The 21,829-nt window shown below is 40.4% G+C and overlaps 1 protein-coding gene across 6 annotated transcripts in view; it reads right to left on the minus strand.

Annotated features, from left to right (window-relative positions):
* Window positions 1–824: 824 nt before the first annotated feature.
* Window positions 825–21,829, minus strand: part of Trak2 (trafficking kinesin protein 2) — a 60,123-nt gene continuing 39,118 nt past the window's right edge. For 4 of the 6 annotated variants that reach the window (XM_004872287.4, XM_013068336.3, XM_021250267.2 and 1 more), the window contains 11 exons: window positions 20,982–21,191; window positions 20,320–20,398; window positions 17,884–18,014; window positions 17,439–17,513; window positions 16,041–16,178; window positions 13,498–13,577; window positions 12,971–13,174; window positions 10,878–11,167; window positions 8,993–9,262; window positions 6,621–6,726; window positions 825–4,661 (listed from right to left, as the gene is read on the minus strand). In XM_004872287.4, coding sequence (XP_004872344.1) covers window positions 3,977–4,661; window positions 6,621–6,726; window positions 8,993–9,262; window positions 10,878–11,167; window positions 12,971–13,174; window positions 13,498–13,577; window positions 16,041–16,178; window positions 17,439–17,513; window positions 17,884–18,014; window positions 20,320–20,398; window positions 20,982–21,191 — 2,268 coding nt within the window. In that variant the 3' untranslated portion in view covers window positions 825–3,976. Of the gene's footprint in view, window positions 4,662–6,620; window positions 6,727–8,992; window positions 9,263–10,877; window positions 11,168–12,970; window positions 13,175–13,497; window positions 13,578–16,040; window positions 16,179–17,438; window positions 17,514–17,883; window positions 18,015–20,315; window positions 20,399–20,981; window positions 21,192–21,829 lie in introns of all 6 variants that reach the window. The other 2 variants (XM_004872288.4, XM_004872291.4) reach the window with 2 other exon arrangements.

Raw genomic sequence — 21,829 nt, forward strand, 5'->3', positions numbered from 1 at the left:
CTTGGATTTTTACCTATCTGGGTCCATGCACTTTTTCACTAACGTCTATCACCTCTGCATGCTTTACTCACACTTTTCTTATGGTATCCCAGGCAACACCGCCAGCTAACCAGCTGCAGCCCCAGATCCTTAGCCTTGCCGGGTTTGGGGACTTAATTCATTGGTGAAAGAAAACGCAATTTAAAATGCAGGCAGTATTACTAAATTTTATATCCAGAATGTAGAGTGTCTACTTTATTTATTCCTCACAAAATGTTCATAATTCTATGTAGATACTAAATGAATCTTTAAAAAACACAAAAACCATATTATGGATGAAATGGGGGTATTGTTGAACCTTTTCTATTGGAGTCCAACTATGTTTACTTTTTTTTTTTTTGGTACCAGGGATTGAACTCAGGTCCTTGCATTTGTGCAGCAGGCGGTGAAACCACTGAGCTAAATCCCCAGCCCTACATTTACTTTTTAAAAAACAATTTCTAAATAGCTAAGATTGTTAACATTAAATTGTGAATTATAGGAAAATCTCACACTGACTCTTCCTTATTATCTGAATATTGATGAGTTCAGATTTTATTTTTGGCTGCTCTTATTTTGCTGAGGAAATATTTTGATGTATATTGACACTGTCTATTCTCTTTTTAAAAAAATACTTATGAAACACAGTAAGCTCTGTTTACTACTTATTATCAGTAGTTTGTTTTGGTTTTGGTTTTGGTTTGACAAGTACAGGTTTTCTAGCCAAAAACAATGACATAAAGGAAAGACCAGAGTGTTATCTGTGTAGAGAAGTTGGGACAAAAACACAGTGAGACAAAGGAAACTTGAAGAAGTTATTCATGTTTATTACTTGATTTACAGCTGACACAGCAAAGGGAGGGGCCCAAAAGCTGTTTGACATTCAGTTCCCATCCTTTACACACTGGCATCTCCCAGATCCCGGGGCTGCATGGCTGAGCCTAGGGCATGGAGCGTGGAGCACCACCCCACACAGCCACAGGCAGAGAACACTGAGGGCCCTGGTTCCAGAAGTCAGAAGAGGATGTGAGGCCCACCCAGTACTAATCATGTTCTAGAATAATCAGAAAAAATAACAAGATTTGAATACTGTACAGACTATGTCTTTTATAGACATTATATTTTATAGACATTTATGCTCTCGTTGTAAGCTGCCTCTAACTTATTTCCTCCCTTGCCAAAGCCTGACCGTTTATGACAAATCAAGGGCAATCCCTAAAACTTAAAAAAATAAATGACTTTAACAATAATCATTAACTTCTCCCCAAAGATCTATGGCTAAGGCTATTTATATAGATTTGGGGTCTTCATAATTCAGGAGACCTTTAAATTTTGAGCTCACAAAGGTTACCTCTCTTATTAGATAATAGGATATTCAGAAATACCTGAGGTATAATCATTTAAAATTGCCAAAGAAGGAATTAAAAAAAAAAAAAAGATAGGGATTTCCCATACTGGCAAGAAAGTGCATACCAACTGATTCTACGGAAGAACTAAAACCTGACACAGGTAGGCCAAGGAGCCTGCTGCAGGGTTCCAGTTCTTACCTCACTTTGCAGACAATTCTGATATAACAGATTTTCAGGCTGTACCAAAATGATTTTGGATAGACTGCAGAAGGAGCAAAACCCAGTTTCAAGACAGGATTCATTTCTACAGAACAGCATGCACCCGTCTAGCATTCCCGGTTCTGACAGAACATCCGTATCCATCTAACTTCAAAGCCTAAGTCTGTCTTGTTCAGTCAGGTGTGCTTACTGGCTGCTAAAACACCCACTCTGCCTCCACTGATCATAAGAGTATGCCAATCTCACTTAGCGTGGAACACTACAAAGTCCAGCTTAGTTCTAGTGATTTGCGCAATGTAATTTGCACAATGGTAACTTAACACTGCACCTCTCCCTGGCCCCACCTTTTCCTGCTTCTGATGTTCTTGGAAGGTGTGAATGTTCAGGCAATAGGAACACGTCTTTCTTAGAGGAAAAATGAGTAGCTCTAAGAGCTGACTAAAGGGAGCACCCAGAGTTACTGCATATAGCAGAAATTCAAATGCTATTTTTTAAGAAGTCAATTGGGAGATTTAGAAGTTTTAAACACCAGGAACTCTCCGGTTTTAGTGTCTGACCCACTCAGGGACAGACACTGACCTGGGATAGCTTCTAAATGTGTGTGCAGATTCAAGACTGGCTGAAGGAGGAAGGAAGGACATACCTCCCCATCACCTATTTTTAAGAAACCTATTTAGAAGAGTTATTAAAAGATTCTAAAGGGTAGGAAAACTCACACATTCGTACCACTGCCTACGTGTTGGCTTTTCTACACTTCAGAGCACAAGCTCTTCACGTAGGGAGAGCAGCACAGGAGAGAGGGGACCCCACTCAACCCCAGGATCAGGTGAGCAAGGAACAGAGTGGGCATGAAGAATTCTTCAGAAAACTGCCTTTCAGCTAAGTCAGGTTAAAGGGGTAAAACATTTGCAAATTAAGCACCAAAAAGACCAAGTGATACATCTATTTTTATCAACAAAAGAACAAGTCACCTCGCTCATCTCCCTGGCACAGGCTTTCCTCCCTAGGCCTCCGCAGGGCCACATCACCTGCCAGGAGCAGACCCTGACCGGCAACCCAGACCCAGGCTGCTTCCTCCCAGGACAGCTTTGCGCCACCCTGCTGACTGCTGGCCCCTGACCTGACAGCCTTGCCTCTTCAGTTAGTAAAAAAGAGCCTCAGAGAAAAAGAAGCATTAACTCCCCCATTAAAAAGTTCATTCTTCCATCCCCGGTACCAAAAAAAAAAAAAAGTTCATTCTTCACTTGATCTTAGCCAAAAGGCCGAGAAGTGATAAAAAAAAGTTCATTCTTTAATTCCACAGATACCAAGAACGAGGCAGATGTGTTTTAATACACATCAGGAAAAAATAAAAACAACACACTCTCAAAGCAAGCACCTGGGTTTTACTTTAGTTGCTAATAATTTAATGTGCCTGAGAATTATTGTGCAAATACATGTCATCTTCATTAAAAATATGCATAGTGCACTTTGGAAAAAGTTGCAACCAACTTTCCTTAAAAAACAAATTAAATAGATAAATATGCATAATCTATGGTAATCTAATTACCATTGATTGCAGCCTCTAAGGAAATCTGAAAGACAATTATGTTCGCATTCCTTGGCCGCTGTATTACCCAGAAGAAATATTATAAAAACAAGCTTCCTTGGTTCTAAATGACTCATAATTTTCTTTTAAAAGTAAATCTCTCCTAACCCTTATTCATGGTTTTTTTTTTTGATGCTGTATAAAAATACAAATTTTAAAAATGAACTTCTGGTAATCATAAATACAAAGGAATTTAGATGGTATTTGGGCCCCCAGTGGCTCAAAGATCTGAAAACAGAAAGGAGAAGCTGTACTTGGATCTGCTGAAATACATAAAATCCCTTGTCTTGCTAGCGCTGTGCACACGCACGAGCTGACTCGTAGTTTAATCGGACATCAGCAGGGGGCACGGGTGTCAGTGCCGCCTGCCACTGTGACAGACCCAGCCTGCCGCACCTGCCTGGAGAGCAGCTTCTGCCAGCAGCAGCCCAGCTGCTCTGCCCTCTTCCTGTCCTGGGCAAGCCTGCTGCTCAGCTCACCAGAAGGGAAGCTATTTCTGGAAGTTTCAGTATTTTAGAATTTATTTTCTATTCAGTTTTTATTTTCAAGACAAGAAAGCTCAACTGAAGGAGGATAGTAAACCTTTTGTTTTCCTGTCTCTGGACACTCCCAGACCATTCATTTACACTTTCAATTTACCAGACTTCATCCTTGAGGACCTCATCCCAGCTTCATTCCCAACCCTCCATGTCCCTCCTCACATTCACAACCTCCTGCAACATTCTCTCCAGTCAGACCACACTGCGCAAGTCAGTGAACACTTGCCCTTCCTGGGCCACCCTGTACAACACGTTGGTTAACACTAAACCTCAGTCCTCCTGCGGACGCCCACTCTCGGGGCAGATGTGCTAACCAGGGCACCAAGGCTCCCCATCGTGACTGGAAGACTCTGATTTCTCCTCAGCCCACCCAATAAGCTGCTCCCTGAATTTACATACACAGCAGAGTCCGCTTTCTGAAGACCGATGTCTGCCTCTTGGCTTTTCCCATCCTTCTGCGTGTCGGGGGCCTTGACCACTCTGGCTATGCCTAGCTTCTTCAGCCTGTCCACCAGGTTCATCTTCAGCTGCCCCGCATCAGGAGGGTTCCGGGAAGGTCTCAAGCCATACATCTCCTGGAGGAACATCTCAGCTGGTCGAGAAGCCAAAAAGCTTTCAGAGAGATGCACTCGGGGCTCAAAGGCCACAGGAGAGGCGCACGGTGAGAGAGATGGGGAATTTGGCGGTGTGGAAGGTGTGGTCAGGGTTCTGGGGAGCAGCTGGAGAAGGGGCTTCTGGGAAACTGGGCTGCAGTACGCTTTAGCAGAGATGCCCCGCTCCTGTAGGAGTTTGGCCAAGCTCACGGTGCTGCTGAAGGTTGTGGTAGAGTCTCGCCAGCTGGTGATGGACTCACCGATGCTGAGCCGGTAGGACAAGGCTGGGGAGTTCACAGCGGTGCTCGAGGACCGGCTCCCGCTGCTTCCACAGGGCAGTGAAGGGAGCCCAGAGCTGAAGAAAAAGAGGGAGAGAGTTTAAGACTGAAAGTAATCACAAGCTGCTATTTAATTTGTATTAATACCTCCATTCCCTAAAGTGAAATATATACCAAGAAACAATAATCCCTGAGTAGCAACTCTTCAGCTTTTTAATAAGACCCAAAATGCTAAAATGTTTATTTCTAATTAATTTTTAAGTTCTATGTCACTGAGGGACAAGAAATGCCTATTAAATTTCCATTCTTCTCAAGAAATGCTAATTTCAAACAATGCTAATATCCATGGAAACTTGTCCTGGAATATATGCTTCTAGAAAATTAAACATAATTAAAAGCTTTGACAGCAATTACAGTATTTCTTCTTATTCTATGTTAAGAAGAAAAATAAGAAATCATGTACTGAAGGGAATGGCAATGGAATGGACAGGGTTTTTCTTTAGCCAGCTGTCCACTCTGAACAAATGTTTACGAGTATTTAATAAATGTTTACTTCAGTACAGAATACCACTATATTGTATCATAACTGTTAAAGATTATGAACAAAATACAAGTTTAAGAGTAATAAATAAACTTTCTACAACAACATTCATTCAAGCACATTTTCCTCTTTGGTTAAATCAACTGAACTAAGAAGCTCTGATCTGGTGCAGTCGATATTCTGATTGGTGCCCAGTCTCTAAATTCCCTCTTCCTACTTCACTGTAAAATTGCCCATCCTTTCCCAACTGCAGACTTCATTTCCAATTTTATAAAACTTATCTTGGTGACAAGAAAAATACAGAAGAACTGTAGGTATGTTTATTATAGACTTTACTGGGATCTTTACTGGAGGTAAACAGTTGATGTGCTATTTTATAGGCACTGTGAATCATAACTGTATTTCCCTCTACACTGGCTAGAAAGTTAAGATTCAAATACATGAGTTACCTTAGCAGGTATTCCAAGACTTCTCACACAGTGTGTACACTAGGGTTCATTCTTCCACCCTTTACACCCTAGCTCCTGGGCCCTCTTTGCATTATCTTTATTTTCTAGTTCTAGTAAACATCCCTACCAAGGTCAATGTACTTCTGAAAGCTCCCTTAGCTTCTTTTGGGCATTGTTAGGATAGAGACAGCATCCATGTGGATTACAAAGGAAGCCCTTGTAGTAAGTGATTTGGCCTTGTCTAGAAAGTCTGCCCTCTACTCTGGGAGGCAATCTGAATCGTAAATGCTAGAAGTGGCTTTAGACGGAGTAGGGAATGGTCGAACTAGATCTCAGGGTGGGCCTGGCCGTACCCAGTAACCACAGGATGAGGTCTGGCCATGCCAGAAGAACCAACAGTGTGATTTAGAGTGGGGGCTTTGGGTCATGCAGAGTTAGTTGTCCAGGAGGCCGAAGCTTCAATCACAATAAAAACTCTGGACAATGATGCTTGGGTCAGTTTCTCTGGCTGGCAATATTCCATGCACACACATCAGTGTCAAGAGAGTAATGAATCCCAAGGACAAGGAAAGTGTCATATGTACAATCCCCAGAGATTGTCCTTTCGTTTCTCCTTTGGATAATCTCATCCTGTGTCCTTTCCTTACGAGCTCAGCCACAGGTGTCACAGGTTTCTGATTCCCATTGGAAGCTTCTGGGACCCGAGAACTCGAGCTTGGCCTCAGAAGCGAGGGTGTCGTGTGCAGAGCCCGGTCCCTCACATCCTGGAGTCTGGCAAGCTCTGAGCACAGCCTAGGCCAAGATGTCTGCTGGCTGTCTGCCCTTGGACCAGTAACTTGAACTTTTATGCCTCTGTTTTTTCATTTTACAAAGTATATAGTCAGTTTGTCCTGCCTGTTTCAAAGTTATAATGATCAAGTGAGAAAATACAACATGATACTCTAAAGACAAATGATCACAGAATACTAATTAAAATCTGGGTATTAAGATAGATGGTAACTTAAAAAAGATTCATGTGAGGCCTCAGATTACCCAGGCCTCCTTACCTCGGGGTGACCTGAGTGACATCAGAGGGATGTAATATCCTGCAGGTGGTGAAGGTGAACGTGGAGTTCGTGCATGACAGACACTTCCCTGGGTTGGAGGTTGCAACTGAAACAGATTTTTAGAGTTGTTTTTTTTTTGCCGAACAGAAAATTGGAAGGCTAGGTTAATAATGTAATAAGCTCATCATTATTTATTACTAACATAGCATTTATCAACTTCCTTTGTAGTAAAAGTCCCTAAATATGGAAATGAAATATACATAGATTATAGTAGTATTAACTGGCTAGTGTGGAGCTGAATCCTTCAAAACTTCAAAAACTGTACATAAAAGGCAAAAAAAATTATAAATGAGAGAAAATCATACTCTGAATAAACACATTAAAAACATCAAAAAAATAAGATCTAGTCGTCTAAAGTACTCAGCTGTGGTTTTCAAGTGTGGTCTTGTTGACTGTGGGCGTCTACAGATCAGAATTACTTTCAACAGCAATGCTAGGATGGACCCTTTTCCTTTTGATGGGGCTGACATTTGCATTCTCAGTACAATAACAATAGTAGGTTAAAGCACTGGCTCCTTACGTGAATCAAGGATGTCACAAGGTTACACGTGTATTTATCAGTTTTACACTCACAGTATGTAAAAAAGTCAGGTTTACCTAAGAATGTCTTTGGTGAAGCAGTAAAAATTACCCATTTAGTCTTTGTTTGTTTTTGAGACATACATATATATATATTCCCCCCACGCCCAGATAGGCCTCAAACCTACTATGAGTAAGTTACACACAGTGATTCTCCTGCCTCAGCCTCCCAAGTGCTGAGATTACAGGCGTGTACCACCAAGCCCAGCCAAGCTTTGCTGAGATTGTACCAACTACCATTCACACATCACTTGTGGGTCAGTGATACTGAGGACTGCACAGGATCTTAATCACTATTGTATGAACCACATGAATGTCCAGATAGTCTCTATTCTTTGCTTCAAACCAGTCAAATTTTTATAACATTTGAAAATAGGTAGAAATACATATAACTATAAAGTAAAGCCCGTAGGGTGTGCAACCGTCATCCCAGCACTCTGGAAGCCCGGCCTGGGCCATTTAGCAAAACCTCATCTCAAAATAAAAGGGCTGGGGATGTAGCTCATTGCAAAGGCCCTGGGTTCAATCCCCAGTTAAGATTATTTTTCCTATTTTATTTTCAATTCTTTCTACAGTGATATTTAAATAAAGACTATAATATAATAAAACAAAATTATTGGATCAGTGCCTCAGTCCATGCAGCTCCATATTATAGAAAGAAAAAATCCTCTCAGGTTTTCGGGTATCATACAATCGAGTTTTTCCTCCCAATTAAGTCTTGAATCTCGGTGCCTGAATCTCCTCGCTGTGCTGTGCAATGACAGTAAGTGTGCACTCAGAGACGATGATTACCCTGAAGAAGAGCACTTGCAGTTGAGCTGAAACTTTGTCCCGACAGGACACCATTTTTACTTGAAAAAACAACAGAAAAGCGATTCAGAATAGAGTATTTGGCATGTTCTTAAAAATGAATGAAGTGAGGGCCTGGGATTTAGCTCAGTAGTGCCGGTGCCTGGCTGGCAAGTGGAAGGTCCCGAGTTTGATCCCCAGTACCAAAAAAAAAGAATGAAGTGAGCCAGGTGTGGTGGCGCATGCCTGTAACCCTAGCACTCAGGAGGCTCAAGCAGGAGGATCGTCATGCGTTCGAGGCCAGCCTGGGCAACATGGATAGCAAGACCCTGTCTCATAATACTGCAAGAGACTAAATGTAGAAACTGATAATGAGAATCTAATAATCCAGTTATATTCTAAGCCAGGAGTTAGAGGTTTGCAAAATCACAAAACAAAGCTATTTTATCTATTTTTCAAAAATAGCTACTTTCCTAGAACATGGTATTTGTGTAGCACTTACTTATAATTTTATTAAAGTATTTATTTTTAAGTGAGTTAGTATTTTAATAATTCCTTAGTTTTGATTTCTAATGTAGTAAATACCAACAGATAAAACCCACACAGATACACCATCTGGAATTCTCAAAGATTTTTAATATAAAGATCCTGAGACCAAAAGGTTTGTGAACCACTGACTAAACCGGTCTCTTTCTGCTGAATCTACTTATGTAGGTTGGCTAGGATGAAGTGGAGAGAACTGGGGTTGTTACTAATGCTGTAGATTTTCATTACAATAACTATAAATATTAATATTACATATGAGATACTGTGGCACCATCTAACAGTAATAATATACTGACATCGAGCACACTCCAGTGAGGTTAGAGCAGAGGTAGCTGAGGGAGTGTGAACGCAAATTCCTTTTGGTTACTGGGTCATGTTCAGCCAAGCCATCTTCTCACCTGTAACAGGTCCATCTGCTGAAATGATGTGTGGCAGGAATATCCCGACTGCTGGTTTGGACACCTCAGGTTCCTGCTCCCCTTGAAGAGGCTGCTGAACCCGAAAAGTGATTCCCTCCTCTTCATCCTCCTCTAAATCTGAGATGTGATAGATGGTAGTATCCTCGGGCAACTGGGTAAAGCCTTTAGTAATAACACCTGGTCGTGTGTCAAGAATGGTCCCCAAATTTGGTTGAGCAAGCTGCTGCCAGTGGTGTAGAGTTTGTGATCCTGAATATGGAAGCCAAAAGGGAATAAAAAGAGGTATTTTGTTAAAAATTTGCAAATTAAAAGTTCTCAGTGGAAAACTGACAAGATGAAGATATGAATAATCTTTCTCTTCTAAAATAACTTTAAAGAGGACATCTAAGGAAGGGGAGAAACAACCAAGAACTCTTCATAGGAACCAGGATGCTGAGACTGTGACAGTGTGCACTGCAGAGGGGGATGTGTTTCCCTGGCCTGGGACCAGGCCTATGAATTTGGAAGTCAAAAGCCAGGGTCCTAGGCTGGAAGATAATTTGGATTCTCAGTAGTTTGTTTGTGCTGATCCCCACCTGCTCAAGATTCTCCTTCCTCTGGGTTCCAGGGAGAACAGGAAACAGAGATGATAATGAGGAGGGCACATCCTGTGGTTCTAGTCTAAGGGACTTGGGTGAATGACCATCCCACGCATTCGCACCAGACATAACAATGAATTATGTCACCATGGTCATTTCATCCTAAAAATGGGAACTGACAAATACCTGGATGAAGTTACAGAGCCTCTGAGTTTGTGGCATCCTTTTAGGTTACCTACTCAAATTTCATTTAATGCAGAAATATCTTACAACAATGTCAGCAAAAGATTCAAAGACTGTCAATATTCCATAAAACCTAGAAGTTTAAGTTCTATCTTAGAACAGAAACTGAACTGAAAAAAGAAAAATACAGGCAGACACACCTCTAAGTCAATTATATTTCTAAAGGACTGTGGGTTAGATCTAGAATATCCCCCACACCCTCATATGGTCAGAGGTGCAGCTTTTGGGATGTGATGGAACTGTGGTGACACTGTACTCATCAGTGGATCTGTCCGTTTATGAGTTCAGTAGTTGAGTGGTCAGGAGGCAGGGCCTGGTTAGCTCACACCAGGGCTGTGACCTGGAAGAGTGTCCCCTCCTTGGCTCCTGTCTTTTTGCTCTGTTTCCAATGCCAGGACCTGACCAGCTTTCCTCCTCTAGATCCTCCCTCAGGCTCTTCCTGCCTTGGAGCTGGCCAACCATGCAGGGGCTGAGACTTCCGAAACCGTGAGCCAAGATAAACCTCTTCTCCCTTAAGTTGTAGGTGTCAGGTATTATGTCTCAGCAACGAGGAAAGTGGCCAAGAAGCTGGGTTAAGCATGTCTTTTAAATAGGAAGGTGTAGGGCTGGGGATTTAGCTCAGTGGCACCATGCCTGCCTGGCAAGTGTGAGGTCCTGAGTTCAATTCCCGTGGAAAAAAAAAAGGAAGGTGGATATGAAATATTAGCTCTACACCATTCTCATTTATCACATTCCACTTATCTTACCATGGAAAATGCTATCAATGACATTCCTCAGCAAAGGACAGGAAAGATTCCTCTTCCCCTTTTACATTTATATTAAAAGTATCAGTGAACTGATGGCTGCAGACTTAAGAGAATGCAGACTTCTTTATTCACAAATTTTCCAAGTACTTCAATGCACGGCTGTCCAGACAGTGAGATTTAAAGATAACAAGGGGGTCTCTACACACAGTACTCTTATTACAACATGAATCTCAATTCTGGGGAAGGGAAAGTCCAGGAAATTGTGTGGCTTGGAAAGGGTCCATAGTGACTTATTACCTTCAAGGGGCTTGACAATTTGTAATTTCTCTGGCATAAATCCTCGAAGGCAACTGGCACTGCTGATCTCCGACTGGTCAGTGCCCAGGGAGGCAAGGCTCTCCGGGGGTGTGTCACAGCCACTAACCCCTTCTTTCTGGTCAGCCAGAACCTGGATCTTCCGTTCCCACTCTTCAGCAAAGAACTGCTTCTCACTGAAGTGGTTCTGCCGACGCAGGCTGAGACGATGCAGTGCTATATCCAAATCACTATCTCCAGAGGGTCCGGGCTGGCTCGTGGGCTGAGAGCTGCTATGGGAGAATCACATGCATGATTAGATCCAAGGGTCAGGGGCACAGTCTAGAGCCCTCCTGCTTCGTGGTGAACATCCAGGAGACCACAGTCTTACGAATGAAGTATTTTCTTAGCTACCTGGAATGCAGAAACGATTACAAACCCAATCACTGGCACACTAAGTATCTTTCATTCTTCCCAGTGCTGGTGGTAGAACTCAGGGACAATGCACTGAGTTACATCCCAGGCACCTGGTGTTTTTCCTGAGACAGGGTCTCACTAAGTCACAGTACTGCTTATAGCGATCCTCCTGCCTCAGCCTCCCAGGTGCTGGGATCACAGCCATAAATAATTTCTATAGATCATTTCAAATGGCTTCAGAGAAGCAAACAATCTATTTGTTATGCTGTGTTTGCTAACTTTCCTATTTCGTTTAATTTATGAAACTACATATATGCCCATCAATATATGTAGATTAGGTAATCATAAAAGTAAATATTCTCAATTTCACTGCTCTATCATTGACTGGAAGAGGTACCACTATTTTATGCATTTTATGAAGAAAGAGAAAATGCTTCCCAATAAACTATTATATACCATCAGTTGCAAAACAATTTTAAAAATAATAATATGCCGGAGATTTAGCTCAGTGGTTTTGCTGTCTGGTGCTCAAGCATGAGGACCTGAGTTCGATCCCCGGTACCCAAATAAATAAATAAATAAATAAATAAAACATAGTAATATGCGGAAAAAATTTGCTTTGGGCCATTGAATTCCCCACAAACATTGCAGAAAATTTTAAAGAGAACAGCATTTGTATAAAACTATGTTTTCATAGTCTTCTGGTACACATTTTCTCACATTCCAACATTTGAAAGCAGGAGAGTATTTTACAACTGACTCTGAAGGAGGGGCTGCAGTTGCTCCTGGCCAGCACGTTTCCCTTAGACCTGTTTCAGGGCTCTCTGAACACAGCTGTGCAACACTGAGGCCTGTCTGACACCTAAGGCCCCTGGGGCTCAGAACACTGCTCAGGACAGACCAGGAAACGCATCGACACCTCACAGATGGGTTTGTGTTTCAGGAAGAGACTTCCCCAAGATGCCTACAACTATCTTTCAAAGGCTTTTGACTAACTTTCCAGTAAAGTGGTTTAACTTCTAGTTTATGGAATTCAATGAGCTGAATGAAAGGAAGAAAAAAAGTCTAAATGTAAACAAGAAATTAAGAGCTACTTTGCACTTAGCAGTATACACTTGATCTTAGCCAAAAGGCCGAGAAGCGATACTTAGCAGTATATACTTAAACTTAGTATGAGTCCCCAAATCACCAAAGTGTTTGAGATTATGAACATCGAATAGGAGAAAATGTGACCAATGCATTTATGCTAATGAGCAAATCGATTCAAACAATTCGTACTTTGAACATGAAGCTTTACACATATTTTGCAACACTATAGTAGTGAAGAACTCTGAAATTAAAGGCAATCTCTGTTTTGAATACTTTAATGTCTTTCCATTCCAATAAATTTTTATGGAATCAATGATGTACCCTACAAATAATGATGCAGGGTATTAAAACTGAATGAAGGGGCTGGGGATTTTTAGCTCAGTGGTTCTGCCACCTGCCTCGAAAGCACAAGGTCCCAAGATCAATCCCCAGTACCAAAAAAAAAAAAAGAAGAAAAAAAAAACCTGAATGAAAACTGACAGTTCCAGAACTTCATGGGACAGAAGAGAGAAATGCTTGAATTTGAGCACGTGACACTCCCACATCAATGCCAAAGAAGTGCACAATTCCTGTCATAATGTTTTTCTTACTCTGGAACCTCCTTGGAGTCACTCCCCTGGCCCAGCAGTGTTCTGTCCTCTGTCTGTTGTACACCAGACTCGAAAGGTTTTGTCGTCATGATGACACTTGAACGGTTGGATCCTGGGATGGGTAGCAGAGCTGGAAGAGGCACAGAGCGGCCCTGTGTGTCACTGGCAACCTTGACAGTATCAAATACCCGTTTCTGTTGGGCTCTGTCAAAAAAGGAAGCATTCATTACCATCACTACTCACTAGCAGAGTGTTTTAGAAGAGTTATGTGTGTGAAGTTCTGCAGAAAGTAAACTTCAGAATAAGAGAACTCTGCTGTGAGGACAGTGTAAGGGAAAAATTGAATAGTAAGCAAATTTACTTCTGAATTTCTTAACACCACTTTGGAGTGCGGCTTCTTTTTATTTTAATGATGCTGCTGTTCAGACCTAGGGCCTTGCACGTGTGCAGGAAGTGCCCCACCACTGAGCTGCATTCCTGGCCCTACAGATCTTTCAGTGGATACCAACAATGTGACCCGTACTTACTTTTGTTTAAAGAAAGAAGATTCCTCATCCAAAACCAACTTTTTACGCATGGTCCTCTCAATCTCAGCTGCCAAAGATTCCTAAAAAAAAAAAAAAAAAGAGTTTGCGATTCCTAAAGTGATTATTGCTTTTAAATTGATTAAGAGAGTCTCTACAAGCCTGTATTTTGGTGTTATAGTAAAAGACACACACACACATAGTCATGGACTACAATTCAGGGACTAAAAAAGAGACACTGTAGAAATTTACTTTAAAGCAAGAACCAACTATCTTTTCGTGAAATATTTTTTACAAGAATGCAATGGAAAAATCAATTTGATAAATAAAAAATACTTTGTGTACAGATGCACAAAAACAAAAGGTCAGGAAGGCCATAAACCAAGTGCTAATTGTGATTCTGTGATTCTTCTTGCTTTTCTGTAATTCCTAACTTATCTACAGCAAACATGTATAGTTTTTATGATATTAGGAAAACAAATTAAAACTATGCAAGTTTCTTCTTCCCCTAGTCAGAGATGAGGATTCAGCTGGTACACGTGACACACACAATGGGGCTGAACTGAGAATGATGGGATTTGGGGCACTGGTGTCAGCTTATGATTTTTAAGACATATGAGTAGAAAGACAGACATATGTACAGTGTGGCTGCACAGATGAAATACACAGATGAGTTTCCCAGTTCTATCCACTGAGAGGGAAGAAATGGTACTCTAGTGGCAATGTGTACACACATCTACCACCCAGGTCTGGGATTCAGACCATATTCCTCAATTAGTGTTACCAGAGGGCCGGGGATTTAGCTCAGTGGCACCGCGCCTGCCTCACAAGCGCAAGGCCGTGAGTTTGATCCCTGGTACCAAAAAAAAGGTGTTACCAGAGCTCCTAGGACAAAGGGCTGATTCCAGGGCTGAGACAGAGAGTGCAAGAGGAGCTTGAAAGAGATCCTGCTGGCCACAGCTGGGACAATTTGACTATCAAGTAATAGTAATGGCTTACAATCCACCGACTAATACAGGAACCACTGAGTCACACTGAGAGAACTAAATGAACAATGAGTAAATGTGACAGAAGAGGTCTTAAAAGAGAACCATTCATAAATGTTGAAAAATGATGGAACTTGGAATTCCCAATGGTCACAGTAATAACAGATAGATTAGAACCATCAATGGGAGCTAAAATTAGTGGACAAAAGTCTGATGAGGAAGGGGATATTTAGTTTCAAAGTATCTCTCTATAAAACATTAACTTTGATCAGTTAGTTAAGTAGTATCTGCAGATTTTCATCACTGCTCAATGAATTAGCAATTTAGTTAACTACTATTATTAATTTTACAGTGAAAAAATCAGCAGATGACTACCTTAAGCAGGAAACCAAAGTTAATTAACACTGCCGGGCATGGAGCTCAGTGGTGCCGCTGCCAAGCGCAAGGTCGAGTTTGATCCCCGGTACCACAAAAAAATGAAAACAAAACAAAACTTCTCAAAGTTAATTAACATCACCAGTGATGGGGTAAACTGACATCATATGCTTACTGATATGAGGCACTGAATATAATTATTTCTGCCAGAAACACATTAACTAAATTTAATCAGAGAAATCTAAATTGAGGACATTCTATAAAGGTCATGAAAAATACCCCAGGTGGAAACAACTGAATGACACGTGTTGCAGATACTACTGGGAGAATGTCGAGCCCACTTCCTGATGGCGACAGCCGGACTGTGATCATGCTGGAGTGTCCTCCAGACTCCCCTTGTTTTTAATAAACACGCACTAAAATGAGACATCTAGATAAATGGTGTATGAGAGTTCTTTGTATTATTTTTAGAAATTTATTCTAAGTTTAAAATTATTTCAAAGTAAAAATTAGAAAACAAAACTGCTGCCCCTGTAGTCTTAAGAAAATATATTAAAATTTATAGTTCTGGTCCTTTAAAATATTTCACAGGAAGACTGGGGATGTAGCTCAGTGGCACAAAGCCTGGCTGGCAAGCACAAGGTCCTGAGTTCAATTCCCAGTACTCCCCCATTATAGGAGTGCATATAAATGTTTAAGAAATAGGTTGTAAAAATAACTCTTTGAGCCAACATTACAAATTCTAACATAAACTAAGAAATTTCTTATCATTCAGAAAAATACTATCATTAATGAATTAAACATAATTCCTATTCTCAGAGGGCTTACACTCTAACTGGAATTAAACATATCAGGAAACTCAAGATTTATTGAAACAGGGTATATTTTTGAGAACTGTTTCAACAAGTGGCAGACTGGAGGCCTAGGGTTAGACCTTGGTTAAGGAGCCCTATGGTACACAGATTTAAACCTAACTTTCTGATGGTTCCTCTCACTTATTACATGGCATCTAAAAGGTCATCTGTTAGAATAAACAAGAACAAAGGAGGGTGCAGACATACAAATTAAGGACAAATCACATTCTGTCTTCTTGAGATACTTTACCACATCATATTGATATCACTATCAGGACAATCTTATCTTAACAGCTTCTTTAAACACACAGCATCTTCCTCCGTTCCTCACCCCAGTAAAAGGTCCACAGGACGGGGAGAAGTAGAGATGAGCAGCAGGGCCAGATCTACTACGAAGTTCCTTTATTTCTTCTTGGGATTCGTGTAACATCCCCAGACACTCCATGTTCCTGTCTTGTAACTCACGCAGCTGAAAGGAAGGGTGGTAGTGGACTTTATCACTTTCACAAAAGAAACACATAACCTCTGGAAGTAAGTGTTAGTCTCATTCAGGGGCTAGCTGACTTTGTGAACACCATTTAAATAGGAAGACTCTGAAACAAACTATGCAAAGAGAATACATTATTTAAAACTGCCAAGATTAGGGGTGGCTTGGCCAGAAATATACACAAACAGGACTCCCTAAAACCTGAAACATAGCCAAGACAGTCAGAACTGCCAATTCAATATTTAATGCTTCATACCCCAAAACTTAAACAGGAAGTGTAACAGCTATGGTGAAGTTAAGTTTAGCATGGTATTAATCTTTCCATTAACATCACTCTGAAGTCTGTAAATGACATGATAGACTCTACATTTGATGTCAGGGCACTGAACCATCCTAAGGAAGCAGTTTTCTTCCTTTTGGGATTCATGAACCTTGGGATTCAGAACCTTCTTTTACAGCTAGATGCACAAGTCTGATAAATGAATATATAAATTTCAACTGAAAAAATTCTTCAAGTGTAGTATGGGGGTACCTGCTTATTGGAATCACCAGGGCTGGAGAATTTCATTAAAAATGTACATTCTAAGTCAGGCATAGTGGCACATGCCTGTAATCCGAGCACTTGGAAGGCAAAGGTAAGAGTATTGCCACAAGTTTGAGGCCAGCCTGGGCTACACAGTGAGTTCAAGGACAGCCTGAACTACAGAGCTAGATCCTATCTCATCAACCACTCCCCCAAAAAAGTACACTTTAGGCTTCACTCCAGATCCAATAAATTAGAAATTCTTGGTGGGGGAGTTCTGGGAATCTCCATTTAAAACTTGCTCTCCCAGGTGATAGGGATGCTACATCACCAGGAAATTATATCTAATATAAAAAATATGTGTATAGACAGAAATTAAGATTTTTGTTATTTTTCTTGACATACTTGCAAACACTGTTAGAAATCATCCTACTTTAAAAACTAATGGGCTAGTTAAGGTAGACTGATAAGTGTTCTGTACTCCTGAAGAATCTTATGAAAATCAAGATTTTCCCAAAATCAATGACACTGCCATTACTGGTTTTAGAAATAAGATTTTCTTAAGTGATTTCCTTCTTAGATCTTATAATTTTCCCTTAACCTTTTGTTGTTGCTGTTTTTATAGTTAGTAATTCCCCTTTAATTCTTACTCACAAAGACAATGGAAGCTCCTCATTCCTGCCCTCCTGAACCACACAAAATAAAGGAAGAGTTTTTACCTCCATCGTCAGCTGGCGCTGGGCATCTTTGGAAGCTTGCAGGTGAAGTCTTAGCTCTTCCTTCTCAATTACATGCTAACAACATATGAAAGAAGACACGTGAGGCCTTCCTTCCTATATAAAATGCTATTCTCCCCCTTTTAAAGCCAACTTGAGAGTTTTCTTTCTTGGGTGCAGTTCTAAGGTCTTATCTTTCAAAAACCAATTAAGGGCAACAAAATGGGAAGAACACAAAATCCACAAAATGTTCAGAAGACAATGAGCATGAGTTAATAATTTACACCACAACTTTCCAAGGAAAATCTAACTCCATTCACAGAAACAGTGACTTGAAAATAGTTACTCATGACATTCTAGCAAATAAGACTAGAGCAGCAATCAGACTAAGGCATTTAAAAGGGCACAGGGCCTAACAAGTGTCAGCTGAATGAGTGAATGACCTTACTTCCTTAAGTCTGTGCTGAAGATCTACAATCTGAGACAACAGAGAGGAGATCTCTTCTTGGTATCGAATTAGTTCATCACTCTTCCCTGACAATTCTTCAGTCATTCTGGACATCTGAGCATTTGTTTCACCTTCCAAGAAAAATAAACATTTAAAAATTAATATAAAGGTAGGTCAGGTGTTGGCAGATGACAGCTTACAGGCCAAATTCTGATTTATAATAAGCACTGGACTATCATGAATAGATTTTTCTTCAACATAAATTAGAAAAATGAAGATTTTTCTGAGATAGGCTGATGCTGGGAATTGAGTAGGGGAAATGACACATAAAGGGAAGAGGGCAAAAGGTTTTGCTTAATTTTCTTTATGAAAAAGATATTTATTCCAATCTTTCTCTTTATGAAGGATAAAAAGGCTGAAAGGAGAGCTAAGTGAATTATATATTCTTGCAAGTGTGAAGAGTTAATTTTACTTACATCTTTGAGAACTCTCCAGGGCATAAATAAAATCCCACAAGCAGCAAGAATTAATCCTAACAAATCTAACACAGGGAGTTTTCTGGAATAGAGTAGTCACAATCTACGAGAACATGTGATGAAGCTTCCGAGCTGCTTTTGTAGCAGATTCTCCAGGGTACTCAGCGAACTGAGAGGGCCTCAAGAGGAACTCTTAGGGCTTTGCCTTCTTACACCCCATGAAATAGGACTTTAGAACCCACTGTGGAAATTAAAAACTTGACTGCATACAGAAAGTCTGACATCTAAACACAAACAGAAAAACTTTCTCATTGTCACATAAAACTTTCTTAACTGACAGAAAGCTTCTTGGATTTCAAGGATGGAAGAAGGAGGCAGGAGTCTTGGATTTTAGTTTTTGGGAAAGTCACTTCTTGTTTTTTTTAAATGTCAGGTAATAGCAATGAAAGAGAAGATTCAATCACATCTCTTCTGGTTTTCCAATAGTCTTACTCTAAGGTATCTTATTTTGAGACCCACAGCCAAGCTGAACTGACATGACATGATCATGTATCTCTTTCGAAAAAAAGACTGTATTTATAGCCAGGTGTGGTGGTGCAGACCTGTAATCCCAGCACTCAAGAGGCAGGAGGATCACAGTGAGTTCAAGGCCAGCCTAGGCTATATAGTGAGTTCAAAGCCAGCCTGAACTACATATTGAGACTCTGTCTCAAAAAACAAGACTATATTTATAGAAAAACTAAGTATTTTTTTAGTAAAACTGGCATTTTTCCATGATTTACTTTTTGTTTTTCTTTCTTTCTTTTTTTTTGTACTGGGGATCAAACTCAGGACCCTGCACTTTCGAGGCAGATGTGGTGCCACTGAACTAAATCCCTGGCCCCTGCATGATTTATTTTTAAAATATTAGTCATTGGTTTTTGTTTTGAAACAGGAGCTTGCTATGTAGCCCAGGCTGGCCATGAATTCATGGTGGTCTTCCTGTCTCAGCTTTCTAAGTGGTGGGATTACAAGTGTGCGGCACTATGTCCAGCAAAAAATCACTTTAATTAACATTGCCTCAAATCAAAATATAGTCCTTTAAAGACACATTGTTGGTACTTGGTAAACACTCACTGAATGTCAGGTTTTTTGCTGTCTTTTAAGGCCAGGCTCTGCCACTAGTCAGTTTTTCTGACTTCTGGCAAGTCCTATCGTCTATGGAGAGATACCCTCAGCAACAAAACGTGAGCTGTGCTTCCTTTCTGACATGTTATAGCTTATTTACAGAAACACAGGTCTTTACTTAATAATGACAATTAAATACATTTCTTACAAATACATATGTTGTCTTTTTTTTTTTTTGGTACTGGGGATCGAACTCGGGTCCTTGTGCTTGCACAGCAGGCAGCAAAACCACTGAGCTAAATCCCCAGCCCGGTGTCTTATTGGGAGTATGGGCTCAGTGTAACAGTCTGAGATGTTCAGTGACTGCTGTGTTTGGGTGTAGCTTGCCCCTTAGAGTTGTGGGGAAGAAAGCATGGCCCAGTGTGGTGGGGAGGTGGCGGGACCTCTTGGGTGGTCTCATGGGAGGTGTCTGGGGTCACTCGAAGTCTCTGGAAGACACGAGTACACACTAGGACACAGGCCCAGGTTGTGGGAACCCTCCAACACCAGAATTCTGAACAAACAAGCCCCTTTATAAGTCACCCAGTATCTGAAAAGACTCCAATACTCTGTTATAGCAAAACAAACCAGAAGAAGACATTAAGAATTTTACGGGCTGGGCATGTAGCTCAGTGGTTCCGCTGCCTGCCTCGAAAGCGTAAGGACCTGAGTTCAATCCCTGGTGCCAAAAAAAAAAGGAATTTTAAATTGCTTGTTCAGATGCTTCTATTGAAACCACTGATCGAATTTCTGAGTTGGAGATATCCTACCAAAGAATCGTCTAAAGGCTATGAAACAGTGTGTTCTTACTTACGGAGTTCTTTAACACAGTCACTGACCAGCTGTTGCTCCTTCTCTTCATAGGTAAAAGTTTCTGTCTTGATATGATAAGCCTTCAAGAAAAAAACGTCTGTATGTGATGCTATGGTCTAATGGTTTTACAGTAATAACTACAACAAGCTTTGCGGTTTGAAGATTAGTTTATCACTCATATAAGAAGAAAAAGATTCCAACCATTTGTCAAGCCGGCCACAAAATGAAGGTACGGAAATTGAAGCAGTAAACATCTGCCTCACTCCCTCAGGGCCTTTTCGTGCTCACTCACACCTTGGAAGCTGCATGTCTGTCAGATGAGTCTGTAGCTTCAGCCCAAGTGTGCTTGCTTAAACAGGACTTCCTTGACTTACGCTATTCTTCAAGCTCACAGACCTTTGTAACTTTCCAACACAGCTCATCTCCCAGTTACTTAGTTATTTGTGTAGACTCCACAAGATGTGTATCCTCTGCTGTAGCTATCCTTATTTTATTTGACAACCTGCTATCACCACTTTTCAGTGGGCTCCAGGTAACAGTGGAAGGTACAAATATCTTTGTCGGCCACCCCTAACTGGAATGCTATTATATTTCATTTCAATACTACCTGGACCAGTTTTATAACCTTTCAAGTAAAAGAAAATGAGAATGAACTGAATGTACTTTGGACCGAAGGGCCATATTCTCTTCTTCCAGTTCCTTGAGCTTTTCTTGCAACATATCCAACTGCAGCAAACCCTGAGATAAGCTAAAGGACTCATTGAACCGAAGAGGTGTAGAACAGCTGGAATCAGTTTCACTCTCTTCAGAAGCAATGGAGACGATTCGAAGCAACTCGTCTTTCTTGGACAGCTCATGCTGCAGCTGATTAACCTGCACATAAGAAGTGCTCGGTTAAAATATGCTCCTTATTTTGCATTAGTTAGATATAATATAGCTTCTAATTTATAGAACAGTTTTTCACCATAAAAAAAAAAATCACAAAATCAGCTGCTAGATTTGAATAACTCTAGGAACAAGTGCTAAAACAAGAGAAACTGATCCCAGATAATTCCTAAACTTCAGCTTTGTATCACCCAAAAAATATAACTTTTTCTATAGTATAGTATTCATACTCTACAATAAACAGGAATATAGGAGGAAATTTGTACAGAAGATAATAATGATACAATCACAACTGAAAACGAAACAAAACTGAAAAACTTTCAAAGTATCAGAACAGACCCCTATTTCAAATTCTCATCCTCAGGGCTTACACCTTTAAACTGTATACAACTGTCTTCCTAGGAGTAATAATTTTAGTTCTAGGGATAAATACTTTCAACATAAAGGTCTAAATTCTATCAACCATAATGTATTCATTAAATATAATTGAAACCAGACAAAAATAACAAGTCAGAAAATTTGAAATTTAACTGTTCAAGTTAATAATAAGATAATTTTACTATAAGCATTTATTGATATGGAACAAATGATTTTCAAATATTTCTTTTTTCTCCTACCTTCTATTT

Source organism: Heterocephalus glaber, unplaced genomic scaffold (assembly GCF_053883595.1).
Source record: "Heterocephalus glaber isolate CG9 unplaced genomic scaffold, H.glaber_assembly_v1.0 deba00001743, whole genome shotgun sequence".
In the NCBI taxonomy this organism is placed as follows: Eukaryota; Metazoa; Chordata; class Mammalia; order Rodentia; family Bathyergidae; genus Heterocephalus; species Heterocephalus glaber.